General features: G+C 39.3%; 1 protein-coding gene across 5 annotated transcripts in view; it reads right to left on the bottom strand.

Annotated features, from left to right (window-relative positions):
- The window catches only part of pex5lb (peroxisomal biogenesis factor 5-like b), a 151,342-nt gene that overhangs the window by 95,407 nt on the left and 31,605 nt on the right, over positions 1-24,330 (bottom strand). For 3 of the 5 annotated variants that reach the window (XM_036985505.1, XM_036985508.1, XM_021612661.2), the window contains exon 2: positions 1,006-1,101. The exons of 1 other annotated variant lie outside the window; for it this stretch is intronic. In XM_036985505.1, coding sequence (XP_036841400.1) covers positions 1,006-1,101 — 96 coding nt within the window. Of the gene's footprint in view, positions 1-1,005; positions 1,102-12,513; positions 12,801-24,330 lie in introns of those variants that run through there. One more of the 5 variants, XM_036985506.1, reaches the window with a different exon arrangement.

Consider the following 24,330-nt stretch of genomic DNA (forward strand, 5'->3'; position numbering starts at 1 on the left):
ATTTATTTATTTATTTATTTAGGTACTTTTACCCCTTTTTCTCCCCAATTTCGGGATATCCAATTAGTATTTAGTCTTATCCCATCGCTGCGATTCCTGTACGGACTCGGTAGAGGCGAAGGTCGAGAGCCACGCGTCCTCCGAAACATGACCCTGACAAGTCGCACTGCTTCTTGACACACTGCACGCTTAACCCGGAAGCCAGCCGCACCAATGTGTTGGAGGAAACAACGTACAACTGGCGACCATGTCAGCGTGCAGGCGCTCGGCCAGCCACAGGAGTTGCTGGAGCCTGATGGGACAAGGAAATCTCAGCCGAATAAACCCTCCCCTAACAACGCTGGGCCAATTGTGCCTCACCTCATGGGACTCCAGTGTCTGTAGTGACACCTCAAGCACTGCGATGCAGTGACTTAGACTGCTGCGCCACTCGGGAGGCCCCTGGGGGTGGTTGAGTTTTAATTTAAAAAATATTACACATTAAGTAATTTCACCCCAGGTTTTCATGGTTTTAAAATTAACATGTGAAAATGTCATGCATTGTTTTAGAACGGTAATATAAATTGACGATACCAATATTTTTTAGAAGGCCTTGAGTGTATGTTGCAGTTTGTTTTCAGAAATAGAATGTTGCAGCTGCAGAACAGATTTGACATTCTCTTTTTACTTTTGATTGTTGTAAAGGGTCTAGACGCAGCTCCAGCTTGCAAAAATACAATCACATGCAGCCAGCAGCAAGCCAAGTAAACATTGGGAACAGCATTGGTGATATGTTGGTAGTTGTTTTAAGTCCCAAGGGGGCACTGCAAGAAACACTGCCACTGGCACTGCATTTAACCTTAATTGGTTCACTGCCAGGCTGTATATAAAAATGTGTGCAGAATTCTAAGTTGCTTAGCAGACACTGCAAGCCAAAGTAAAGAAATCGAAAAAAGCCGTTGTGTACAGTATACCAAACCAGGAAGTGATTGATTGCTGCTTCCTGTCGGTGGTCGTCATGCCCACCTTGGTTGTCACGGTGAGGAGGGGGTTTCCTTCTGAGGATGCCTTTTTACCCGGAAGCTCCTTCAGCACCATGGCAACAGCCCTTTCCCCTTTCCCCTATAACAGTGAGATCAACAATGACTTGTGTCAGCGGTGATAAATGGTTTCTATTCCACTTCCTCAATTTACCATTTAATGGCCTGTTATAACCATAGATATAGAATTACTAGAACAAAAAAAATTAATCTGACTGGCAACTTGACAGTGCACTCATGGGTAAACTCAATATGGCCACCTGTACACCTATCACAGAACATTGACTTGAATGTGAAAGTCCATTCTAATAATTCAAATTTTATGGTTTTAATTGAACTTATACTGTAGAAGAAAAAAACTGAAAGTGGATGCTGACAATGTCTTTTTATATCAAGGAATTTAATAGGCAGTTTGAAATAACTTAAACAGGTGGTCCACTACAGAAATCTGAATTTAAGTAGATCATTACCTTAAAAGGATTACTTAATATAAGGTTTCATGTTCAGATGATGACAAAAAGAAAAGGCATATAGAGTCTGATAAATGGATGGGCTGCCCCTTTAAACTGAAGACAACCGTGTGAGGGGCAGCATGACATAAGAGTTTAATAATCGTACCATAAAATATCAGGGTATCTTGAAATTGACTGACCTTCATGTCTTAAAGTAATGATTTACTGTCATTTCTCTTTGCTTATTTGAGCTGTTCTTGCGATAATATGGACTTGGTCTTTTACCAAATAGGGGTAGAATACAGAAGATAGCCCTACCTTCTCACAACACAACTGATTATCGCAAACACATTGAGGAAATGAATTACAGACATGAATTGAACAAGGCACACATGTTAATTGAAATGCATTCCAGGTGACCACCTCATGAAGCTGGTTGAGAGAATGCCAAGAGTGTGCAAAACTGTCATCAAGGCAAAGGGTGGCTTTTGCTAATATAAAATACATTTTGAAAAATATATTAAACAAAAAAATATATTTTGTTTAACACTATTTTTGGTTACTACATGATTCCAGGTGTTATTTCATAATGTTGTCTTCACTATTATTCTACATTGCAGAAATTTGTAAAAAAATAAAGGAAAAAAAGTCATGAATAAGGTGTCCAAACTTTTGACTGGTACTGTACGTACAGTGCAGTCAAAGTATTCAGACCTCAACTTTTTCCACATTGTTATGTTACAACCTTATTCTTAAATTAATTAAATCGTTTTCCCATCATCAATCTAGACACAATACCCCATTATGACAAAGAAAAAACCTTTAAGACACTGAAATATCACATTAACATAAGTATTCAGACCCTTTACTCAGTACTTTGTTGAAGCACCTTTGGCAGAGATCTGGCTGGGCCACTCAAGGACATTCAGAGACTTGTCCTGAAGCTACTCCTGTGTTGTCTTGGCTGTGTGCTTAGGGTTGATGTCCTGTTGGAAGGTGAACTTTCACCCCAGTCGGAGGTCCTGAGAGCTCTGGAGAAGGTTTTCATCAAGGATCTCTGTACTTTTCTCAATTCATCTTTCCCTTGATCCTGACTAATATCCCCACAGCATGATGCTGCCACCACGCTTCACCGTAGCGATGGTGCCAGGTTTCCTCCAGACTTGACGCTTAGAATTCAGGCCAAAGATTTCAAGCTTGGATTCATCAGACTAGAGAATCTTGTTTCTCATGGTCAGAGTCCTTTAGGTGCCTTTTGGCAAACTCCAAGTGGGGTGCCATGTCCTTTTACTGAGGAGTGGCTTCCATCTGGCCACTCTACCATTAAAAAAGCCTAATTGGTGGAGTGCTGCAGAGATGGCTGTCCTTCTGGAATGTTCTGCCATCTTCACAGAGGAACTCTGATTCTTGGTCAACTCCCTGACGCATAGCCTACTCTCTGACGGTTGCTCAGTTTGGCCGGGGCGGCCAGCTCTAGGAAGAGTCTAGGTGGTTCAAAACTTCCTTTTAAGAATGATGGGGCCACTGTATTCTTGGGGACTATCAATGCTGCAGAAATGTTTTGGTACCCTTCCGCAGATATGGGTCTCAACAATTCTATTCGACCTCATGGTGTGGTTTTTGCTCTGACATACACTTTCAATTGTGGGACCTTATATAGACAACAGGTATGTATGTGCCTTTCCAAATCATGTCCAATAAATTGAATTTACCACAGGTGGACTCCAATCAAGTTGTAGAAACATCAAGGATGATCAATTGAAACAGGATGTACCTGAGCTCAATTTCTAGTGTCATAGTAAAGGGTCTGAACACTTACGTAAATAAGGTGTGTTTATTTTGTGTTTATTTTGCAAAAAATGTGGGGGTATATGGGGGTAACATTACCACGCAAAGGTTAAAGGCACAGTGTTGTATTTTGAGAGGTTATTGAGTAAGCTAAGTAGCCAATAGGCAGAGGGTAGCATAATTTGTCTGGTTCTCTGTAATAATGGTATGGGAATAATAACTATTTTGTAAAGTGTTTTTTTTTATCAAACAAAACATTTTGTCACCCCCTTGTTTAAAGGACAAGTGGATAAACAGGTTAATGTTAAACCCTCCCTAGTCTCATGCAATGTAGGCCTACATTTTACACCAAACATTGGCTGGTACTGTAGGCTGAATAATAGAACAGCCATTTCCACGTAAAATGTTATAGAAAGCATTTTTTTTAATGGTATGCTAATCTGGTAGGTCTACATTATGATCAAATAGCCACAGTAGCCTACATGACAACTGTCTGAAACTAACTTAAAGCGGATACAGCCTCAGTGTGCATAGTAAACGCACACTGGAAGTTGCAGAATTTTCACTCAGAAGACAAAGAAATGTGCTTAACATTTGAGAGAACACTGGTCCAGGTTTCTATTATTACAACTCAATATAGAAATTAGTTGAGATGGAAAGATGAAATCAGTCTCCACTACAAGCCTTTGAGTGACAGAGCTAGAATCCTTAACTGCAACAATAACAAATCGTCTCCCTGCCCGTTTCACCCAAAAAGTTAAGGGATGGGGCTGGAGAAATGTAACCACACATTCATAGACAGAGCTATGGGTGCAAGGACTGACCATCCATGATATCAAATGCATAGTTTTAACCATGTTATGAGGCATAGTTTTAACCATGTTATGTTGTAAACAACATTTGTTGTTTACAAACAATGGAGTAAAACAAGATGATATATTTTGGGTTCTGATGAGGTACCGTTGAAATAAGCTCATGAGGCATTTGTAAATGATATATGCCCATTGATTATTGAAGAATATTATTAATATACAAGTCCTAAAATGGATGTAACAACTAAGGATTCTAGCTTTTGTTGGAATCGGGTTAAACTTTAAAACATTGAGATATTAAAGAAATGATAGATCAGAAGCATAGAATATAAGGAGTGGGTTTTATGTCAGAAGTTAATGGTTTTCTGTAGAAAGACAGATGGCTTTGGAATGTGTTGGGTGGACGGGAGGAGATCAAAGGATTGCTATAGAGGAAGCAGATGGACATCGGTGGATTAGGCGAAGGAGGGGTTGAAGTCAGGAGGTCAGGTCAGATCCCCTGAAGGGAGTAAAGGGTTTATTATCCTGTTACCCTCTTCCTGTGGAACTACAAGATGTAAGGATTGGAGAGAAGGAGGAGTGTATATATACACACACACCTGTGATGGTGAGAAATGTTTTTTTTTTGTTGTCTGAATACAGCTGTGTCGACACTTTGGGAAGAATTCAACTTTGTTAAGCTTCTCTAGTGTCCGTGAGTTATTTACTTTAAAAAATAAGATCCTAACACTTTAAAGAGTAAATAAGTATTTTGAAGTAGACACTCCACTTTAGTTATGATAAGGACATTGATCACCGAATGAGTGAATGTGATGCGTAACTTGTCTTGACAACTTACTCAACAATGTAAGAAATGATTGGTTCATTGCACTACATTTGCATGGTAAATAAACTTGTCTTAAACCTGAAGGCTCATGCTAGCTCCAAGAGCTAAACCAAGGCTTTAGCTCAGATGGCAAACAAGCTCTTCCATCATGCGGTCTGGGTTCGATACTTGGAGTGGAAAGAGTTCACTCTAGGACACCAGTGTCAACTCACAATTTCCTCACATCTGCACAGCCATATTTTAGGAAGCTTGGCAGCTAGTACTTTTACGGCTTGTCTCTCTGCTTTAGTATCTCCACTCATTTATTAAACATCTTGTTTCATAACAGCTCCCATAAAACTTTTCTTAAAAGATGACTAATAGTGGGAGGTGGATGAAATGTACATTTCAGTCAGTGACAGAGTTGCCACTGCTACAGTTGAAGTCAGAAGTTTACATACACTTAGGTTGGAGTCATTAAAACTCGATTTTCAACCACTCCACAAATGTCTTGTTAACAAACTATAGTTTTGGCAAGTCGGTTAGGACATTACTTTGTGCATGACAAGTCATTTTTCCAACCATTGTTTACAGAGATTATTTCACTTATAATTCACTGTATCACAATTCCAGTGGGTCAGAAGATTACATACACTAAGTTGACTGTGCCTTTAAACAGCTTGGAAAATTCCAGAAAATGATGTCATGGCTGTAGAAGCTTCCGATAGGCTAATTGACATCATTTGAGTCAATTGGAGGTGTACCTGTGGATGTATTTCAAGGCCTTACCTTCAAGCTCAGTGCCTCTTTGATTGACATCATGGAAAAAATCTAAAGAAATCAGCCAAGACCTCCACAAGTCTGGTTCATCCTTGGGAGCAATTTCCAAATGCCTGAAGGTACTGGAGGTCGACCAATGATTTTTCAACGCCGATACCGATTATTGGAGGACCAAAAAAAGCCGATACTGATTAAATCGGACGATTCAATTTTGTTTTTGTTGTAATAATGAAAATTACAACAATACTGAATAAACACTTATTTTAACTTAATAACACATCAATAAAATCAATTTAGCCTCAAATAAAAAATTAAACATGTTCAATTTGGTTTAAATAATGCAAAAACAGTGTTGGAGAAGAAAGTAAAAGTGCAATATGTGCCAAGTAAAAAAAAAAAAAAAAAGCTAACGTTTAAGTTCCTTGCTCAGAACATGAGAACATATGGTGTTCATTTTCAATAGTCTTCAATATTCCCGGGTAAGAAGTTTTAGGTTGTAGTTGTTATAGGACTATTTCTCTCTATGTGATTTGTATTTCATATACCTTTGACTATTGGATGTTCTTATAGGTACTTTGGTATTGCCAGTGAAACAGTATAGTTTCCGTCCCTCTCCTCGCCCCTACCTGGGCTCGAACCAGGAACATATCGACAACAGCCACCCTCAAAGCAGCGTTACCCATGCAGAGCAAGGGGAACAACCACTCCAAGTCTCAGAGGGAGTGACGTTTGAAATGCAATTAGTGCGCACCCCGCTAATTAGCTAGCCATTTCACATCGGTTACACCAGCCTTATCTCGGGAGTTGATAGACTTGAAGTCATAAATAGCTCAATGCTTGAAGCACAGCGAAGAGCTGCTGGCAAAACGCATGAAAGTGCTGTTTGAATGAATGAGCCTGCTGGTGCCTACCACCGCTCAGTCAGACTGCTCTATCAAATCATAGACTTAATTATAACATAATAACACACAGAAATACGAGCCTTAGGTCATTAATATGGTCGAATCTGGAAACTAACATCTCGAAAACAGTGAAATACGGGACCGTTCCCTATTTCATCTAACGGGTGGCATCCCTAAATCTAAATATTCCTGTTACATTGCACAACCTTCAATGTCATTTCATAATTTCGTAGAATTCTGGCAAATTAGGCAGCCCAAACTGTTGCATATACACCGACTCTGCGTGCAATGAACACAAGAGAAGTGACAATTTCATCTGGTAAATATTGCCTGCTAACCTGGATTTCTTTTAGCTAAATATGCAGGTTTAAAAATATATACTTCTGTCTATTGATTTTAAGAAATGCATTGATGTTTATGGTTAGGTACAGCAAATGCGCTTTTGTTAAATCATCCCCCGTTTGTCGAAGTTGGCTGTCTTTGTTAGGAAGAAAGTCTTCACAGTTCGCAACGAGTCATGTTAGCAGGCAATATTAACTACATATGCAGGTTTAAAAATATATACTTGTGTATTGATTTTAAGAAAAGGCATTGATGTTTATAGTTAGGTACCCGTTGGAGCAAAGACAGTGCTTTTTCGTGAATACGCACCGCATCAATTATATGCAACGCAGGACACGCTAGATAAACTAGTAATATCATCAACCATGTGTAGTTAACTAGTGATTATGATTGATTGATTGTTTTTTATAAGATAAGTTTAATGCTAGCTAGCAACTTACCTTGGCTTCTTACTGCATTCGCATAACAGGCAGTCTCCTCGTGGAGTGCAATGTAATCAGGTGGTTGGAGCGTTGGACTAGTTAACTGTAAGGTTGCAAGATTTAATCCCCGAGCTTACAAGGTAAAAATCTGTCATTCTTTCCCTGAACAAGGAGGTTAACCCACCGTTCCTAGGCCGTCATTGAAAATAAGAATGTGTTCTTAACTGACTTGCCTAGTTAAATAAAGGTGTAAAAAAAAAGATATATATATATATATATATATAATAATCTGACAAATCGGTGTCCAAAAATACCGATTTCCGATTGATATGAAAACTTGAAATCGGCCCTAATTAATCAAACAATAGTACGCAAGTATAAACACCATGGGACCACACAGCCGTCACGCCGCTCAGGAAGGAGACGCGATCTTTCTCCTAGAGATGAACGTACTTTGATGCGAAAAGTGCATATCAATCCCAGAAAAACAGCAAAGGACTTTGTGAAGATGCTGGAGGAAACAGGCACAAAAGTATCTATATCCACAATAAAACAAGTCCTATATCGACATAACCTGAAAGGCCGCTCAGCAAGGAAGAAGCCACTGCTCCAAAACCGCCATAAAAAAGCCAGACTACGGTTTGCAACTGCACATAGGGACAAAGATCGTACTTTGGAGAAATGTCCTCTGGTCTGATGAAACAAAAATAGAACTGTTTGGAGGAAAAAGGGGTAGGCTTGCAAGCCGAAGAACACCATCCCAACCGTAAAGCACAGGGGTGGCAGCATCATGTTGTGGGGGTGCTTTGCTGCAGGAGGGTCTTGTGCACTTCACAAAAAAAGATGGCATCATGAGGCAGGAAAATTACGTGGATATATTGAAGCAACGTCTTAAGACCTCAGTCAGGAAGTTAAAGCTTGGTCGCAAATGGGTGTTCCAAATGGACAATGACCCCAAGCATACTTCCAAAGTTGTGGCAAAATGGCTTAAGGACAACAAAGTCAAGGTATTGGAGTGGCCATCACAAAGCCTTGACCTCAATCCTATGGAAAATTGGATGGCAGAATTGAAAAATCGTGTGTGAGCAAGGACACCTACAAACCGGACTCAGTTACACCAGCTCTGTCAGGAGGAATGGGCCCAAATTCACCCAACTTATTGTGGGAAGCTTGTGGAAAGCTTGTGGTTTGACCCAAATTAAACCATTTAAAGGCAATGCTATCACCAAATACTAATTGAGTATGTAAACTTCTGAACCACTGGGAATGTAATGAAATAAATAAAAGCTGAAATAAATCACTCTACACTATTATTCTGACATGTCACATTCTTAAAATAAAATGGTGATCCTAACTGACTTAAGACAGGGAATGTTTACTTGGATTAAATGTCAGGAATTGTGAAAAATTGAGTTTAAATGTATTTGGCTAAGGTGTATTCAAACTTCCGACTTCAACTGCATTTGTCCCACTTGAGATTTGATCTCACGTTAAATCCCTATGTGCCCCTTTCAACTTTGTTTTCCCTTCACTTATCTCCCATGGTTTCTACTGTCTGTCAATAAAGCATGAAAAAAATACTGGAGTGTGACTCTCCATGCTCCTTTATTAAAAAGAAAAGCAATGACACTTCACACTTCTAAAGCTAGTAAGCTAACCACTAGCCTGCCACAAACTGGTTGTGTCAACATAATGTGACGTAGAAAATATGTTGGATTTGAAAGAATTAACTGTTGTTTTGAGGGTGAAATTTAAAACCACAGGATAATGTCACCATTGTAACAAATTTTCAACATAGACAAACCTTATTGTAACGGCTGATTTCTTCCTCTGAAGAGGTGTAGCAAGGATCGGACCAAGATGCGGCGTGGTAAGTGTCCATGTTTAAATAAGAAAAACTCAACATGAACACAAAATACAAAAACAATAACTGTGAACAAACCGAAACAGTCCCATGTGGCACTGACACAGGAAACAATCACCCACAAACCAATAGTGAAAAACAGGTTGCCTATGTATGATTCTCAATCAGAGACAACTAACGACACCTGCCTCTGATTGAGAACCATACTAGTCTGAACACAGAATTTAGAAAGACATAGAAACACAAAACAGTCTGCCCACCCCAACTCACGCCCTGACCATACTAAAATAAAGACAAAACAAAGGAAATAAAGGTCAGAACGTGACACTTATATAAAATATGTTACATTTGTACCTTTGAAACAACGTAAGATCTTCAACGTTGTATCCACTATCCCCCCAAAAATAAGGCTGGGCAGTACCTACTACTGGAGAGTTGATCTAAGGCTATTCATTTAGTCTCCTATCCATGTTTTTAACCAAGCCCGGCTCTGCTTAGCTCTGCTTAACCAATGTTCTATCATGAGAATGATTATTAAGAGACCTCTTAATAACTAAATATATTCACTGTTGCTATCAAAGTCATTCCAAAGGGTAGGTTTAACAAAGCAAATTAAATGTAACCACAGCTTATAAGTCAGAAATCATGAATTATACTATTTAGGCCTATATATGATTTGCATCAACAGCTATCGTTTCAATTCAACCCAGGGTTCAACAAAAATTATAAACCGGGTTCTTCGAGCCATTAATGCTGAAAGCCGTGGTATATAAGACCATATACCATGGGTATGATACAAACGACTTGTTTACTGTTCTAATTACATTTGTAAAAATGTTATGATTTCAATAAGGCACCTCAGGGGTTTGTGGTATACGGCCAATATATCACGGCTAAGGGCTGTATCCAAGGCACTCGGCATTGCGTCGCGCATAAGAACAGCCTTTAGCCGTGGAATATTGGCCATATACCACACCTTTCGGGCCTTATTACTTGAATAGACAACATCCTGGTCCTGAAATTAAACTGGTATACTTTCCTATTTATGCTATTTTTATTCCTCCACCAGTTTTGATCCTTTATATTGGGCAGACAGACCACTTCCCTACCTCCTCCCGCTGCAACCTGCCTCTTCCATTTTTGGGGTAATGCTGAAATCAAATGGTTGTAATCTTCGATTGAGCAGACCTTCCCATAATATTCTGATAAACTCCATGAAAGACATAACGCTACCATTCCAATATCATTTAAAAACTAAATACCAATTTTCAAGCATATTTAAATACAGGTATTTTATCAACCAGAACATTTGAGTCCAGCCATTATATGTGTTCTATCTTTTCAAGCGGATGAAATTGTAGCCAGCTCTGCAATGCTTGTTTGAAAAAGAGAGATACTTCGAAAAAAAGTATTATTTTCAATTAATCAAAATTGAGACATGGCAATCTGCACAAAGGCAAAAAGGTCATTTAAAAAAAAAATTATAAGCTTTTCTTAGTAATCTACTTGGGAACCATTTAGGATACAAATACAACTTTTGAATAAGTGAAGCTTTTAGAGAGAGGTTCAATGCTTTTATATTTAATAATCTCAACCCACCCAGTTCATATTCGTTATATAGATCGGCATGCTTTGCTTTATCTTGTCTGGTTTAGCATCCCAGATAAAGCTAAATATATTTTGCTCATATGATTTGAAAAACAAATCATCAGGAGTAGGCAGCGCCATAAGTAAGTGAGTAAACTGATATGACTAACGAGTTATTCAGGGCAATTTATCCATAAATAGACAGGTATTTACCTCTCCATGGTTACAGGAGCTTGTCTATTTTTACTAGTTTTCTATTGAAATTCATTGTGGAGAGCTCATTTATATATTTTGTGATATGAATACCAAGTACGTCTACTTCACCTTCAGACCATTTTATAGGTAAACTGCAAGGTAATGTAAAAGTTGTATTTTTTATAGTTCCAATATGTAATATTGTACACTTATCATAATTAGGTTTTAGTCCAGTGTCCAGAAAAGTTATCTATATCTTCAATGAGACATTGCAGGAATTTAGCTTGCAGACTTAATATAGAATGTGAGTCATTGGCATACATGAACACCTTTGTTTTTAAGCCTTGGATTTCTAATCCTTCAATGTTATTTGATCTGATTTTAATAGCTAGCATTTCGATAGCCATAATGAATAGATATGGTGACAGCGGACACCCTTGTTTAACTACTTGACAATTCAAAACTCTGAGAAGTAGCCGCTATTTACATCTGGGGTTGCTATACATAACTTTTACCCATTTTATAAGGGAATCACCAAAATATAGATTAATGAGTTTTTCATCCACTTTCATATTCAAAAAGATTGCCCTTTCTTGCGAAACCATCCCACACCTGTATATTGACGCATCATTTTTGCAAGTCAACCATATCATGTCACTTGTTAACCTCCAGAAGAGCATATCAACATACGGGACTGTAGTGCAGCCACATGGGAAAAAATGGTTAAACCGTAACAGAGGTTCATTAATTTGGAATAAGCTTCTATTTTAATAAAATAAATGATATGTTAACATAAGACCAATAGTATTGTTAGGTTCTTAGTAAGTCACTCACGGACACTAGAGAAGCTTTAACCAAGTTTATTCTTCCCAAAAGGATCTGTACAGCTGTAACAAAGACACCCAACATTTTTCCCATCACAGTTATATATATATTCCCCTTAAGACACTATTTGTCTCCAATCCTTACATCTTATGGTTCCACGGGAAACTGGTAGTAAACCTTTATTACTCCCTTCAGGGGATCTGACCTCACCTCCTGACCTCAACCCCTCCTTCGCCTAGTCCACAGATGTCCATCTGTCTCCCCTATGGCAATCCTTTGATCTCCTCCCGTCCACCCAGTCCACCCAGCACATTCCACATCCACTCGGTCTTTCTACAGATCTCACTCCTTACTATACTATCATGTCTTTAATATCTCAATGTTCAACATTTCGAATCCAACAGTTGGAATGACCAGGTACAATGCAACTCTGTAATCCAAGACTTCAATGTTTAATAGTAGAGTACTACTAATTAGGGAAAGGCAAAATCATAAAACCAGCATGGCACCTGCAGTCACACCAATCTCAAGACTGCCTAAATTAACATCTGCTCTTCTCTTAACCTCCAGAAGAGCATATCAAAATAAAAGTCACATGCTGTTCCTACAATAAAGGACCCACATTAACTTCTCTGCACTAGAGGCTTGTGGCCAGTTAGCATCCTCCATGTAGTCAGCACTTTTTTATGGATATAAGAAGGTAATGGATGTTGGCCTCACCTTAACTCGTCTCTTTCGTTCTCTCTCCAACTCTTTTACACATGCATGCATTTTATGCGGCTGTAAAGCTCTTCAGTATCGTTGTGGCTTGGGAGCTGCCGTCGCGTTTCAGACCTAAAAATAAACCTTCCATATGCTGAGCAAACAGTCTACCTCCGACCATTGAGACTCCCAGTAGTGCAGAGCCGAGCTGATCTGGGCTGAGGCTTAAACATTTTTTTCCCCACCACATCTGTTTCGACAAAACCATCCCACACCTGTATAATGATGCATCACTTTTGCAAGTCAAGCATATCATGTCACTTGTTAAATCCACTTCAAATCAGTGTAGATGAAGGGGAGGAGACAGGTTAAAGAAGTATTTTTAAGCCTTTAGACAATTGAGACATGGATGGTGTATGTGCGCCATTCAGAGGGTGAATGGGCAAGACAAAAAAATGTAAGTGCCTTTGAACATTCAGTAAATGTGTTAATATCGTCACACCTTTTGAGTTCCTTTGTCCATGACAGAAAATTATTTCACCACCCCATAACTTCATCAGGATGTAGTGAGTTTCCTATGTTATATTCCTATTATTTTAGCCACGTAAAGACTCATCTTCTCTTTTTATAATCTGCTACACCGTTACAATTATAACTGGCTATACTTATTTCACCCTTCACCATAACTAGATGCTATTCTCAGTCGAAATTTACCATAATAAGTGATTGTAAAGTTACTGCCATCAGAGTTATTATGAGGGTCAAAATGAGAGATTTCAAATGTCTGATATTTAGAATTCAAGAAACAGGTTCTAGCAATATTTGTTTTAGTCCCTTGCCTGTGAGCCAATGCCACAGATGTTAGAAAATTGGGTCAAGATATTGTGTGTAGTAAATCCGAGTAGGTTGATGTGTATGATATTAGATGTTATTAAGTAAGAGTGTGCACGATGTCTGGATAAAAGTAAGACTATAATGTGTGATGTCCAAATAAATAATAACCCAGCCAATTTGCATGTTTGAGTGTCTGTGTGTAACATGGAGTACAGTCTTAATATTCAGGATGATAATTGTAATCCCTATCGTATCACCATCATAGTTTCATCATAATTACCTTAAACATAATTTTCATAGAAAAACACATCCCAGCATTTCCATAGCAATTGATGTTTCACATGATAATGAAAGAGACCTTGCATTACTATAGAGACGGCTTCACTACAAACGTATCCCGTACAATGTTATTATTCCTCAATGTCGCTGTTCTGGTATCTTCCCCTTGTTTGTCGTAAACATAGATAAATATGTAGACAAAGACAGAAAAGATAAATTAGCAAAACACATTAAATTATAGAAAAGTTTGACAGAGAGAGAAAGAGAGGATAGAACAGAACAAGATCAAGTCTATCTGTCTGTGCGTGTGTGTAAGTGAGCATGTAATTGAGTGTGTGTGTGTTCATATCAACTTCATAGTGTTCAGATATTTTTACAGATCCCATACTTTTTTTTCTTTTTTTTGGAACCCTGACGTCTCCGTAGAATTTAGTACAGCCATGGTGTCATGGAGCTGTCTCGGAAGAGCTGTCCATCTATAAAGAGTTTGTCCACAATGAGAAAGGCACGCTTACCCCTCTCCCTTTGCTAACTCTGCACAGGATACAGCTTCTTGCAAAGTTCGTTTATCTCCCGGGGAAATTCGTCATTGAGAATTTGGTCTCTTCAAGCTCCCTTCCCCTGCTCTCGATCAGCTCCTTTTGTTGGTAGTGTTCAAATTTTGTGATGATAGGTTGGGGACTCTTGGTCTTGTCGCTCCAAGTCTGCACACTCGGTGGAAAGCCACCTTGTTTACAGCCTCTAAAGGAAGTTTCAAGGCGGATTGCATGAACTCTCTGATCACCCCCTCTGGATTATTGGGTGTCCTCGGGAATCCAAGAAAATATTTAGATTTTCATGCATGCTTTGTATGTCTAGTAGCGACTCCCTCATCGCTCTCTTTTCCCCGTGTAGACAACCCATGTTGGAATCAAGGGTGTTTACCTTGGCTGTAAGTACTTTGTTTTCTCCATGGAGTGTGAGAATTTCACTCTTGCGAAACTCCAAACTCCCCCTTAGCCCTTGTACCTCATCACACAACTTTAAGTGTTTCATAGATTCCAGAAAGAGCACTAGCCTCTAGTTCAACGGTAAGTAAATTGTCCGTGTCTATAGATGAACCTGTCTCTCTTTTCTTGTCAGGTTAGAGTTATTTTGTGAGTTAGCCAGATCTTTCCATGATGGAGTATGTTGATACTCATCGATTTCCCTCAGAATCTCCTTAGTATCCAGGTTGGCTCTGAACTGTAACCAGTTGTTTACAAATGTATTTAACGTTGCGTCTTTCCCACAACGACTGAAGATGTAATCATGAGTTGCAAAATGTTTCTCACAGTCAGAATCTTTAGGCGCCTTTTGGCAAACTACAAACAGGCTGTCGTGCCTTTTACTGAGGGGTGGCTTCTGTCAGGCCACTCAAACATAAAGGCCTGATTGTTGGAGTGCTGCATAGATGTTTGTCCTTCTGGAAGGTTCTCCCATATCCAGAGAGGAACTCTGGAGCGCTGTCAGATTGACTATCGCCCTGACCAAGGCGCTTCTTCCCCGATTGCTCAGTTTGGCCGGGTGGCCAGCTCTAGGAAGAGTCTTGGTGGTTCCAAACTTCTTCCATTTAAGAATGATGGAGGCCACTATTCTTGGGGACCTTCAATGCTACAGACATTTTATGGTACCCTTCCCCAGATCTGTGCCTCGAAAAAATCCTGTCTGGGAGCTCTACGGACAAATCCTTATAACTCATAGCGTGGTTTTTGCCCTGACATGCACTGTCAACTGTGGGACCTTATTTCGACAGGTGTGTGCCTTTCCAAATCATGTCCAATCAATTGAATTTACCACAGGTGGACTCCTATCAAGTTGAAGAAACATCAAGGATGATGAATGGAAACAAGATGCACCTGAGCCCCATAGCAAAGGGTCTGAATACTTATGTAAATAAGGTATCTGTTTTTTTATAGTTTGCAAACATTTCTAAAAACCTGTTTTCGCTTTTCCATTGTGGAGTATTGGGTGTAGATTATTTAAATAAAAATGTTTTCCTCATCAATTTTAGAATAAGTCTGTAACGGAACAAAATGTGGAAAAATCAAGGCGTTTGAATACTTTCCAAATGCACTGTATATTATTTGTTAAACTATCGAAGCATTAGATATTCTTTAAAAGTTGATATTTAGTTGCATTGTCAACCAAACACAATTCAATGATTTTGTAATACAGTAAATAGCCTAATGTAAGTGTTTATTCAACCTTAAAATGAGTAACATATCCATGGCCACATTGAGGTTAGCCTACTGTAAATATAAAAGTCTCATTTATGTAATCATAGAAGGCATGCATGTTCAAGATAGCATGCAAAGGTCGCAGGTCTGTGGCGATCCTCACAATTGCTGTAATAATCTGAACAGCATTGATCACTTGCACCATGTATTTTTTATGTAATCTCAACTACAATCCATGTCCTTTGGTTGTGCTTTTAGATGAAGCAAAGTGATAACATTACATTGCTGTAAAAATACAAAATATCTAACCTTGTTTTTCCATTGGAATTTGGTTTGCTTTTAGTTGTGGTTGAAAGAATAGTGATAACACATTGGGAATTCAACAAACTTCTGGCTGTCTGAGTGTGTGAATAAACTTCAACTTCTCAACCAAAATGTCCATGTTGAAATTATGTGGTGTGCCCAGTGGGATGGACCTGATCGGGCGATGGCGACACTACTTCAGGTCTCAGGGCAGGTAACCCACTGCACGATCAATGACAACACAGCCTAAGCTAGCAGTTTCACGCTTCTTTTCCATTTACTTTTCAGATATACACCAAAAACAGAAAAGGCTAAAAGGGACAGAAGTAAACAACAACAACAACAACCTCTAAACACCAAGCTGACATTTAGATTTTTTCCACTCCTCTGCCATGCTAACTTTAGGTTTGATCTCGTTTCTCAGTCTCTTTCTCCCTCAATCACGCTCAAACTGAGAGATGCACTTCTTTCGTCAATTGTTCGATGTTATTTGGCTTTCGACATCGAAAGTGTTGTTCAGTTTAAATGGCTCATGGTCCAAGTGCGAATTATACCTTAACATTCGGGGTATGTATGGGGCTAATAATAAAGACAGGAAAAAAGTAGGCTACCTGCACATGTTCATCCACTCCAAAATAATTCCAGCATCTATTTGATGAATGGAAAGAGACATCTGTTACAAAACACCAAAATTGTCTTGCTGACAAAATGATATTTTTTCTAGAGAAGAGTTGGGACACCTGAAAAGGGGCTGAGAAACAGGACTGTAATGCAGCCTCATGGGAAAAAAATAGTTCAACCATGACAGAGGTGGGGGGGCGGTTCATTTAATTTGAAATAAGCTTCTATTTTAATATATTTTTCTATGTTAACGTAAGACCGATAGCATGAATTATGACCAGGTACAATGCAACTCCGTAAGCCAATACTTTAATGTTTAATAAATAGCAGAGTACTACAATTTAGGGAAAGGCAAAATCATAAAACCAGCATGGCACCTACAGTCACACCAATCTCAAGACTGCCTAAATTAACATCTGCTCTTCTCTTAACCTCCAGAAGAGCATATCAAAATAAAATTCACATGCTGTTCCTACAATAAAGGACCCACATTAACTTCTCTGCACTAGAGGCTTGTGGCCAGTTAGCATCCTCCATGTAGTCAGCACTTTTTTATGGATATAAGAAGGTAATGGATGTTGGCCTCACCTTAACTCGTCTCTTTCGTTCTCTCTCCAACTCTTTTACCCATGCATGCATCTTATGCGGCTGTAAAGCTCTTCAGTATCGTTGTGGCTTGGGAGTTGCAGTCGCGTTTCAGATCTAAAAATAAACCTGTCGTATGCTGAGCAAACAGTCTACCTCCGACCATTGAGACTCCCAGTAGTGCAGAGCCGAGCTGATCTGGGCTGAGGCTTAAACGTTTTTTCCCCACCACATCTGTTTCGACAAAACCATCCCACACCTGTATAATGATGCATTACTTTTGCAAGTCAAGCATATCATGAGTCCCAATAGCCATGTCTGTGCCAGAATTAGAACCTGATTGGATTGAAAATCAATCCAACCAAATCATCTGCATTTGATTGAATAACCTGACCTCATGTTCTTTTAGAAACTTTGGAAATATTGGCAACACTTACACTGAGTGTATAAAACATTAGAAACCCCTTCCTAATATTTAGTTGCATAATATCCTTTCGAACAGCCTCAATTTGTCTGGACATGGACTCTACAAGGTGTCAAAAGACTTCCACAGGGATGCTGGCCCATATTGATGCCAGTGCTTCACACAGTTGTATCAAGTTGGTGATTTCCTTTGGGCAGTGGACCTTTCTTGAGACACACAAGAAATTGCTGAGAGTGAAAAACCCAGCAGCGTTGCTGTTCTTGACACACTCAAACAGGTGCGCCCGGCACCTACTACCATACCCTGTTCAAAGGAATTTACATGCTTTCTGTCTTGCCCATCCACCCTCTGAATGGCACACATACACAATCCAGGTCTCGATTGTCTAAAGGCTTAAAAATCCTTCTTTAACCTGTCTCCTCCCCTTTATCTACACTGATTGTAGTGGATTTAACAAGTGACATCAATAAGGGATCATGGCCTTCACCTGGATTCAACTGGTCAGTCTATGTCATGGAAAGACCATGTGTTCCTAATGTTTAGTACACATTATTCCAAGATTACTATGAAGTAATAGGTGATGTAATTATTGTGTACCAGGTACTGTATGCAAGTAAATGGATATCATTAGTGCTCATTGCTGTTTTTTTATTTTTAATGAAACACAATTAATACAGCACACATGCATGCAAGAGTCCTTGCGTATTCTAGGGTAATGACATACGCGGTATTCAACTGATACTGGGTCTCTGGAATGTGGCCAATATAATTTCGTGTGGGCATCACATTTCATAGTAGATGCAAACCGAAGTGCAGTGTTTTGTTTCAAAGACGTACATAAAAGGAAACATGGCCTATATCTATGTCACCACGACTCCTTCCCTTGTTCTCATTGGATCCAGTTAGTATTGAGGATAGGGATTCATTTGTAGTGCGTTTTCTGCAAGGACAGAATGGCATAAAATGAACATCCTCTTTGAGAAATTGCAGAAATGGTACTGAGTTGATATTAATTATTTAGGAAATGAATCATTCAACCTAATATGCATTATTATTTGCTGAGCTTTTAAAAATGTCAGACACTGATCATCAGCCTACTGCCAAGAGCATATGCATGCAGGCCAACAACCTCCTGAAAGCAAGCCAAGGGCAACAGGGGGAGGTGGGGACATGTCTCTAGCCACTGTCTATCACTGTGTGTCAGGTGAGGTTAAAAATTGTGTGGACTGAAATTAATTGACCCCAAAAGGTTTTATGTATTTATAACCACCAGTAATCAGGCAGAGTTCTTTCTAATAAATCTTGTATGAAAGCATCCCTCCTGTGGTTATTTCCACCTGAGTCTCTGTGACTAACTACAGTACAGATGCCCTAGAGGAGAGGACAGGCTCCCAGCTAAATAGTGGGAAGGTACTGTCCAAACCTGTCCAATAGGTTTGGATGGTGTGTGCCCTAATGAACACGACTACTTTTCAGGTGAGGATTGGGGTCTAATTTCCTGGCTCTAGTCTATTATGTGACGATGTCATTGTGTACCCTTGTAAAGGGGTTGAAATGGAGTGATGGAGTGGAGTAGTCACAGACCGTAGACAAGCCCGTCATACGTTCTTAATATCTACATCTAGATTATGGCTATGGTTGAGGTCAGTGATTGGGGGTAGGGGTTAGTTGTGCTAGGATTATTGTAGATTAAAGGCAGACAAAATTTGAAACATTAATTTCCCAGAATCTGCATATGCATTATTGTTCATTTTATAACGCATGGGTCAACCTCCGCAGTGGCATGCTCCAGTTCACCATTTACTGTAGACCACATATATGCACTCAACAGCATCATCTGCATTCTTTTTCCAGGATGGATTGAAAACCAGTGATGAAATTCCAGAAGGGTTGCAGCACTGTTATGGCACTTTAAATCAAGTCGCCTACATTAACACACAGTGTTCTATGGATTGGGAAGAATTGGTCATATGTCCACCATGAGGGTAGCTTAAAAAAAGCATCTGCCCAGCAATGCGAGCAAGAAAATGATGGACAAACATGGTATTTTATATTTTAACTAGAGCTTTAACTTGGAGAATGGACAGAGCAAGTGTGTTTGCGTATGTATGCAGCTGGCTGTGTTTTTGTGTTTTAAGTTAATGCGTTGGTTTATTAGTGAAAATGGACTGTCTTGTGAAGTGTGCAGACTGGCTTGGGGTCTTATTGAGTCGTATTGCTGGCTCCTGCCGTGCCCCACTTTAATACTGTGGAGCCTTAGAAAAAGCAATGCAAGTTAAAAAGGTTCTGTTTTTAACAAGCAATAAGAGTCAATGTGATAGGAAACAGCACTGCTACTGTACTTTGTAGGCTGCTATTTGGGCTGAATGCTTACCTTATCATTTGGAAACCTACTTTTGTAGCATTTCTGCCGCAGGCCTGAAATGTATGAAAATATAAAGGACCAGTGCAGTAAAACATTTGATTTTCATGTGTTTTATACACATTTCCACACTATAAAGTTGGAATAATACGGTGATAGTGAAAATGATAATGTCCTTTCAGTATAAGAGCTGTTTGAAAAGACAGACCATTTTAGTGGGATGGACTTTTGGCCTTCCTGGTGACATCACCAGGCAGGCCAATAATTAAGAATTCCAAACCACTCCACCAATACCAGCTAGTTTTCAGTTTTCCCATCCCCACTCATACCAATCCCAGAAAGTCTTAGCAAAATTCTTGCTTGAGAAATTGCTCTTATCTTATATGCTCTTTATTATTTTTGAACATTTCAATTGAAAAGTAAATTTCCTGAAAATATGCTCTTTATTATTTTTTTAACATTTCAATTGAAAACTAGAAAAAGTAAATTTCCTGAAAATGTGGTGTGCTGGCTTGTGAAGGACTGATTGATAGGATAACATGTACAAGTTTGTTTAGGTCCCTTTAGCTTGAACACTTCAAGAGTTTGTGTTAGTGGATATTTTTATTTTATGCAAATGTATATACAGTGCCTTGCGAAAGTATTCGGCCCCCTTGAACTTTGCGACCTTTTGCCACATTTCAGGCTTCAAACATAAAGATATAAAACTGTATTTTTTTTGTGAAGAATCAACAACAAGTGGGACACAATCGTGAAGTGGAACGACATTTATTGGATATTTCAAACTTTTTTAACAAATCAAAAACTGAAAAATTGGGCGTGCAAAATTATTCAGCCCCTTTACTTTCAGTGCAGCAAACTCTCTCCAGAAGTTCAGTGAGGATCTCTGAATGATCCAATGTTGACCTAAATGACTAATGATGATAAATACAATCCACCTGTGTGTAATCAAGTCTCCGTATAAATGCACCTGCCTTGGGATAGTCTCAGAGGTCCGTTAAAAGCGCAGAGAGCATCATGAAGAACAAGGAACACACCAGGCAGGTCCGAGATACTGTTGTGAAGACGTTTAAAGCCGGATTTGGATACAAAAGATTTCCCAAGCTTTAATAAACATCCCAAGGAGCACTGTGCAAGCGATAATATTGAAATAGAAGGAGTATCAGACCACTACAAATCTACCAAGACCTGGCCGTCCCTCTAAACTTTCAGCTCATACAAGGAGAAGACTGATCAGAGATGCAGCCAAGAGGCCCATGATCACTCTGGATGAACTGCAGAGATCTACAGCTGAGGTGGGAGACTCTGTCCATAGGACAACAATCAGTCGTATATTGCACAAATCTGGCCTTTATGGAAGAGTGGCAAGAAGAAAGCCATTTCTTAAAGATATCCATAAAAAGTGTTGTTTAAAGTTTGCCACAAGCCACCTGGGAGACACACCAAACATGTGGAAGAAGGTGCTCTGGTCAGACGAAACCAAAATTGAACTTTTTGGCAACAATGCAAAACGTTATGTTTGGCGTAAAAGCAACACAGCTGAACACACCATCCCCACTGTCAAACATGGTGGTGGCAGCATCATGGTTTGGGCCTGCTTTTCTTCAGCAGGGACAGGGAAGATGGTTAAAATTGAGGGGAAGATGGATGGAGCCAAATACAGGACCATTCTGGAAGAAAACCTGATGGAGTCTGCAAAAGACCTGAGACTGGGACGGAGATTAGTCTTCCAACAAGACAATGATCCAAAACATAAAGCAAAATCTACAATGGAATGGTTCAAAAATAAACATATCCAGGTGTTAGAATGGCCAAGTCAAAGTCCAGACCTGAATCCAATCGAGAATCTGTGGAAAGAACTGAAAACTGCTGTTCACAAATGCTCTCCATCCAACCTCACTGAGCTCGAGCTGTTTTACAAGGAGGAATGGGAAAAAATGTCAGTCTCTCGATGTGCAAAACTGATAGAGACATACCCCAAGCGACTTACAGTTGTAATCGCAGCAAAAGGTGGTGCTACAAAGTATTAACTTAAGGGGGCTGAATAATTTTGCACGCCCAATTTTTCCGTTTTTGATTTGTTAAAAAAGTTTGAAATATCCAATAAATGTTGTTCCACTTTATGATTGTGTCCCACTTGTTGTTGATTCTTCACAAAAAAATATAGTTTTATATCTTTATGTTTGAAGCCTGAAATGTGGCAAAAGGTCGCAAAGTTCAAAGGGGCCGAATACTTTCGCAAGGCACTGTAGCTATGGTTGATATATAGTCATGTTAAATAGAGTTGAAGTAATATGGCTACAGGTTCATCTGCCTCGCCAAACGCCCATTCTGGTGGGAAGCTATCACCAAGTGAAGTCAGTATTTGGAGAACGTGTGAAATGCTTTATAATATATGTGATATCAACAGAGAAGTATATTTTCTGCATGATTTAAATAGACTGGCTTTCATCAGGCTGCCCACTCAAGAGAAACGTTCAAACTGTAACAAGTGCCTGCAACCTGATTCAGTTTATCAGTCAACCTACCAGGGTAGTTACAAACAGCACAGGAATGAAATTATCAACATGTATTGATCACATCTTTGCTAATGCTGCAGAAATGTGTATACATAAATAAAAAGATTATACACTATGAAACAAAGATAAATGACAGTAAAAACTTGCACATTGAATGACATTTTGGGCAAGGCAAACTCCGCTCCATCATTCATTGAATCAGATGGCTCATTCATCACAAAAAACGCTGATATTTCCAACTACTTTAATTTGTATTTTTTTTCCCATTGGCACGATAAGCAAATGTAGGCATGACATGCCACCACCAAACACTGACACTACATGTCCAAGTATATCTGACCAAATTATGAAAGACAAGCAATGTAATTCTGAAACTCGTATACGGAGTGTGGAAGAGGTGAAAAATGTTTCGTTGTCTATCAACAATGACAAGCCACCGGGGTCTGACAACTTGGATGGAAAATTACAATATTGCCACTCCTATTTGCCATGTCTTCAATTTAAGCCTACTAGAAGGTGTGCCCCCTCAGGCTTGGAGGGAAGCAAAAGTCATTCCGCTACCCAAGAATAGTAAAGCCTCCTTTACTGGCTCAATTTAGCCAACCAATGAGCCTGTTACCAACCCTAAGTACCTTTTTTGAAAAAATTGTGTTAGACCAGATATACATGCTATTTTACAGTAAACAAATTGCTTATAGGGAAAGAAATTCAACAAGCACACACAAATTACTGATGATTGGCAGAGAGAAATTGATGATACAAATATTGTGGGGGCTGTCTTGTTAGACTTCAGTGTGGCTTTTGACATTATCGATCAGTCAGCTGCTGAAAAAATGTGTGTAATGGCTTTACACCCCCTGCTATGATGTGGATAAAGACTTAGAGAGGTAACAGAACACAGAGGAAGCCTATCCAACATAATCCAGGTAGAATCAGGAATTCCCTAGGGCAGATGTCTAGGCATCTTACTTTTTTCAATATTTACTAAAAACATGCCACTGGCTTGTCTATGTATGCGGATGACTCAACACTATACACGTCAGCTACTCAGCGACTGAAACATTTAAAGGGCTGCAGGTCAGAATGGGTGGCAAGGAATGAGTTCATCCTAAATAATTCAAAAACTAAAAGCATTGTATTTGAGACAAATCATTCACTAAACCCTAAATCTCACTAAATTGTTTCCATAATGTGGAAATTGATCAAGTTAAACTGACTAAACTGCGTGGAGTAACCCTGGATTGTAAACTGTCATGGTCAAAGCATATTGATACAACAATAGCTAAGATGGAGAGAAGTATGTCCATAATAAAGAGCTACTGTACCTTAACAACACTATCAACAAGGCAGGTCCTACAGGCCCTGGTTTTGTCACACCTTGACTACTGTTCAGTCGTGTGGTCAGGTGCCACAAAGAGTGACTTTGCAATTGGCTCAGAACAGAACATTAATATCATTAATAATATGCATGTCAATCTATCCTGGCTCAAAGTGGAGGAGAGATTGACTTCATCACTACTTGTACTTGTGAGAGGTATTGACATGTTGAATGCAACGAGCTGTCTGTTTGAGCTACTGGCACACAGCTCGGACACCCATGCATACCCCACAAGAGGTCTCTTCTCAGTCCCCAAGTCCAGAACAGACTATTGGAGGTGCACAGTACTACATAGAGAAATGACTACATGGAACTCTTTTCCACATCAAGTA

This window comes from Oncorhynchus mykiss, chromosome 8, assembly GCF_013265735.2.
Source record: "Oncorhynchus mykiss isolate Arlee chromosome 8, USDA_OmykA_1.1, whole genome shotgun sequence".
NCBI classification, from domain to species: domain Eukaryota; kingdom Metazoa; phylum Chordata; class Actinopteri; order Salmoniformes; family Salmonidae; genus Oncorhynchus; species Oncorhynchus mykiss.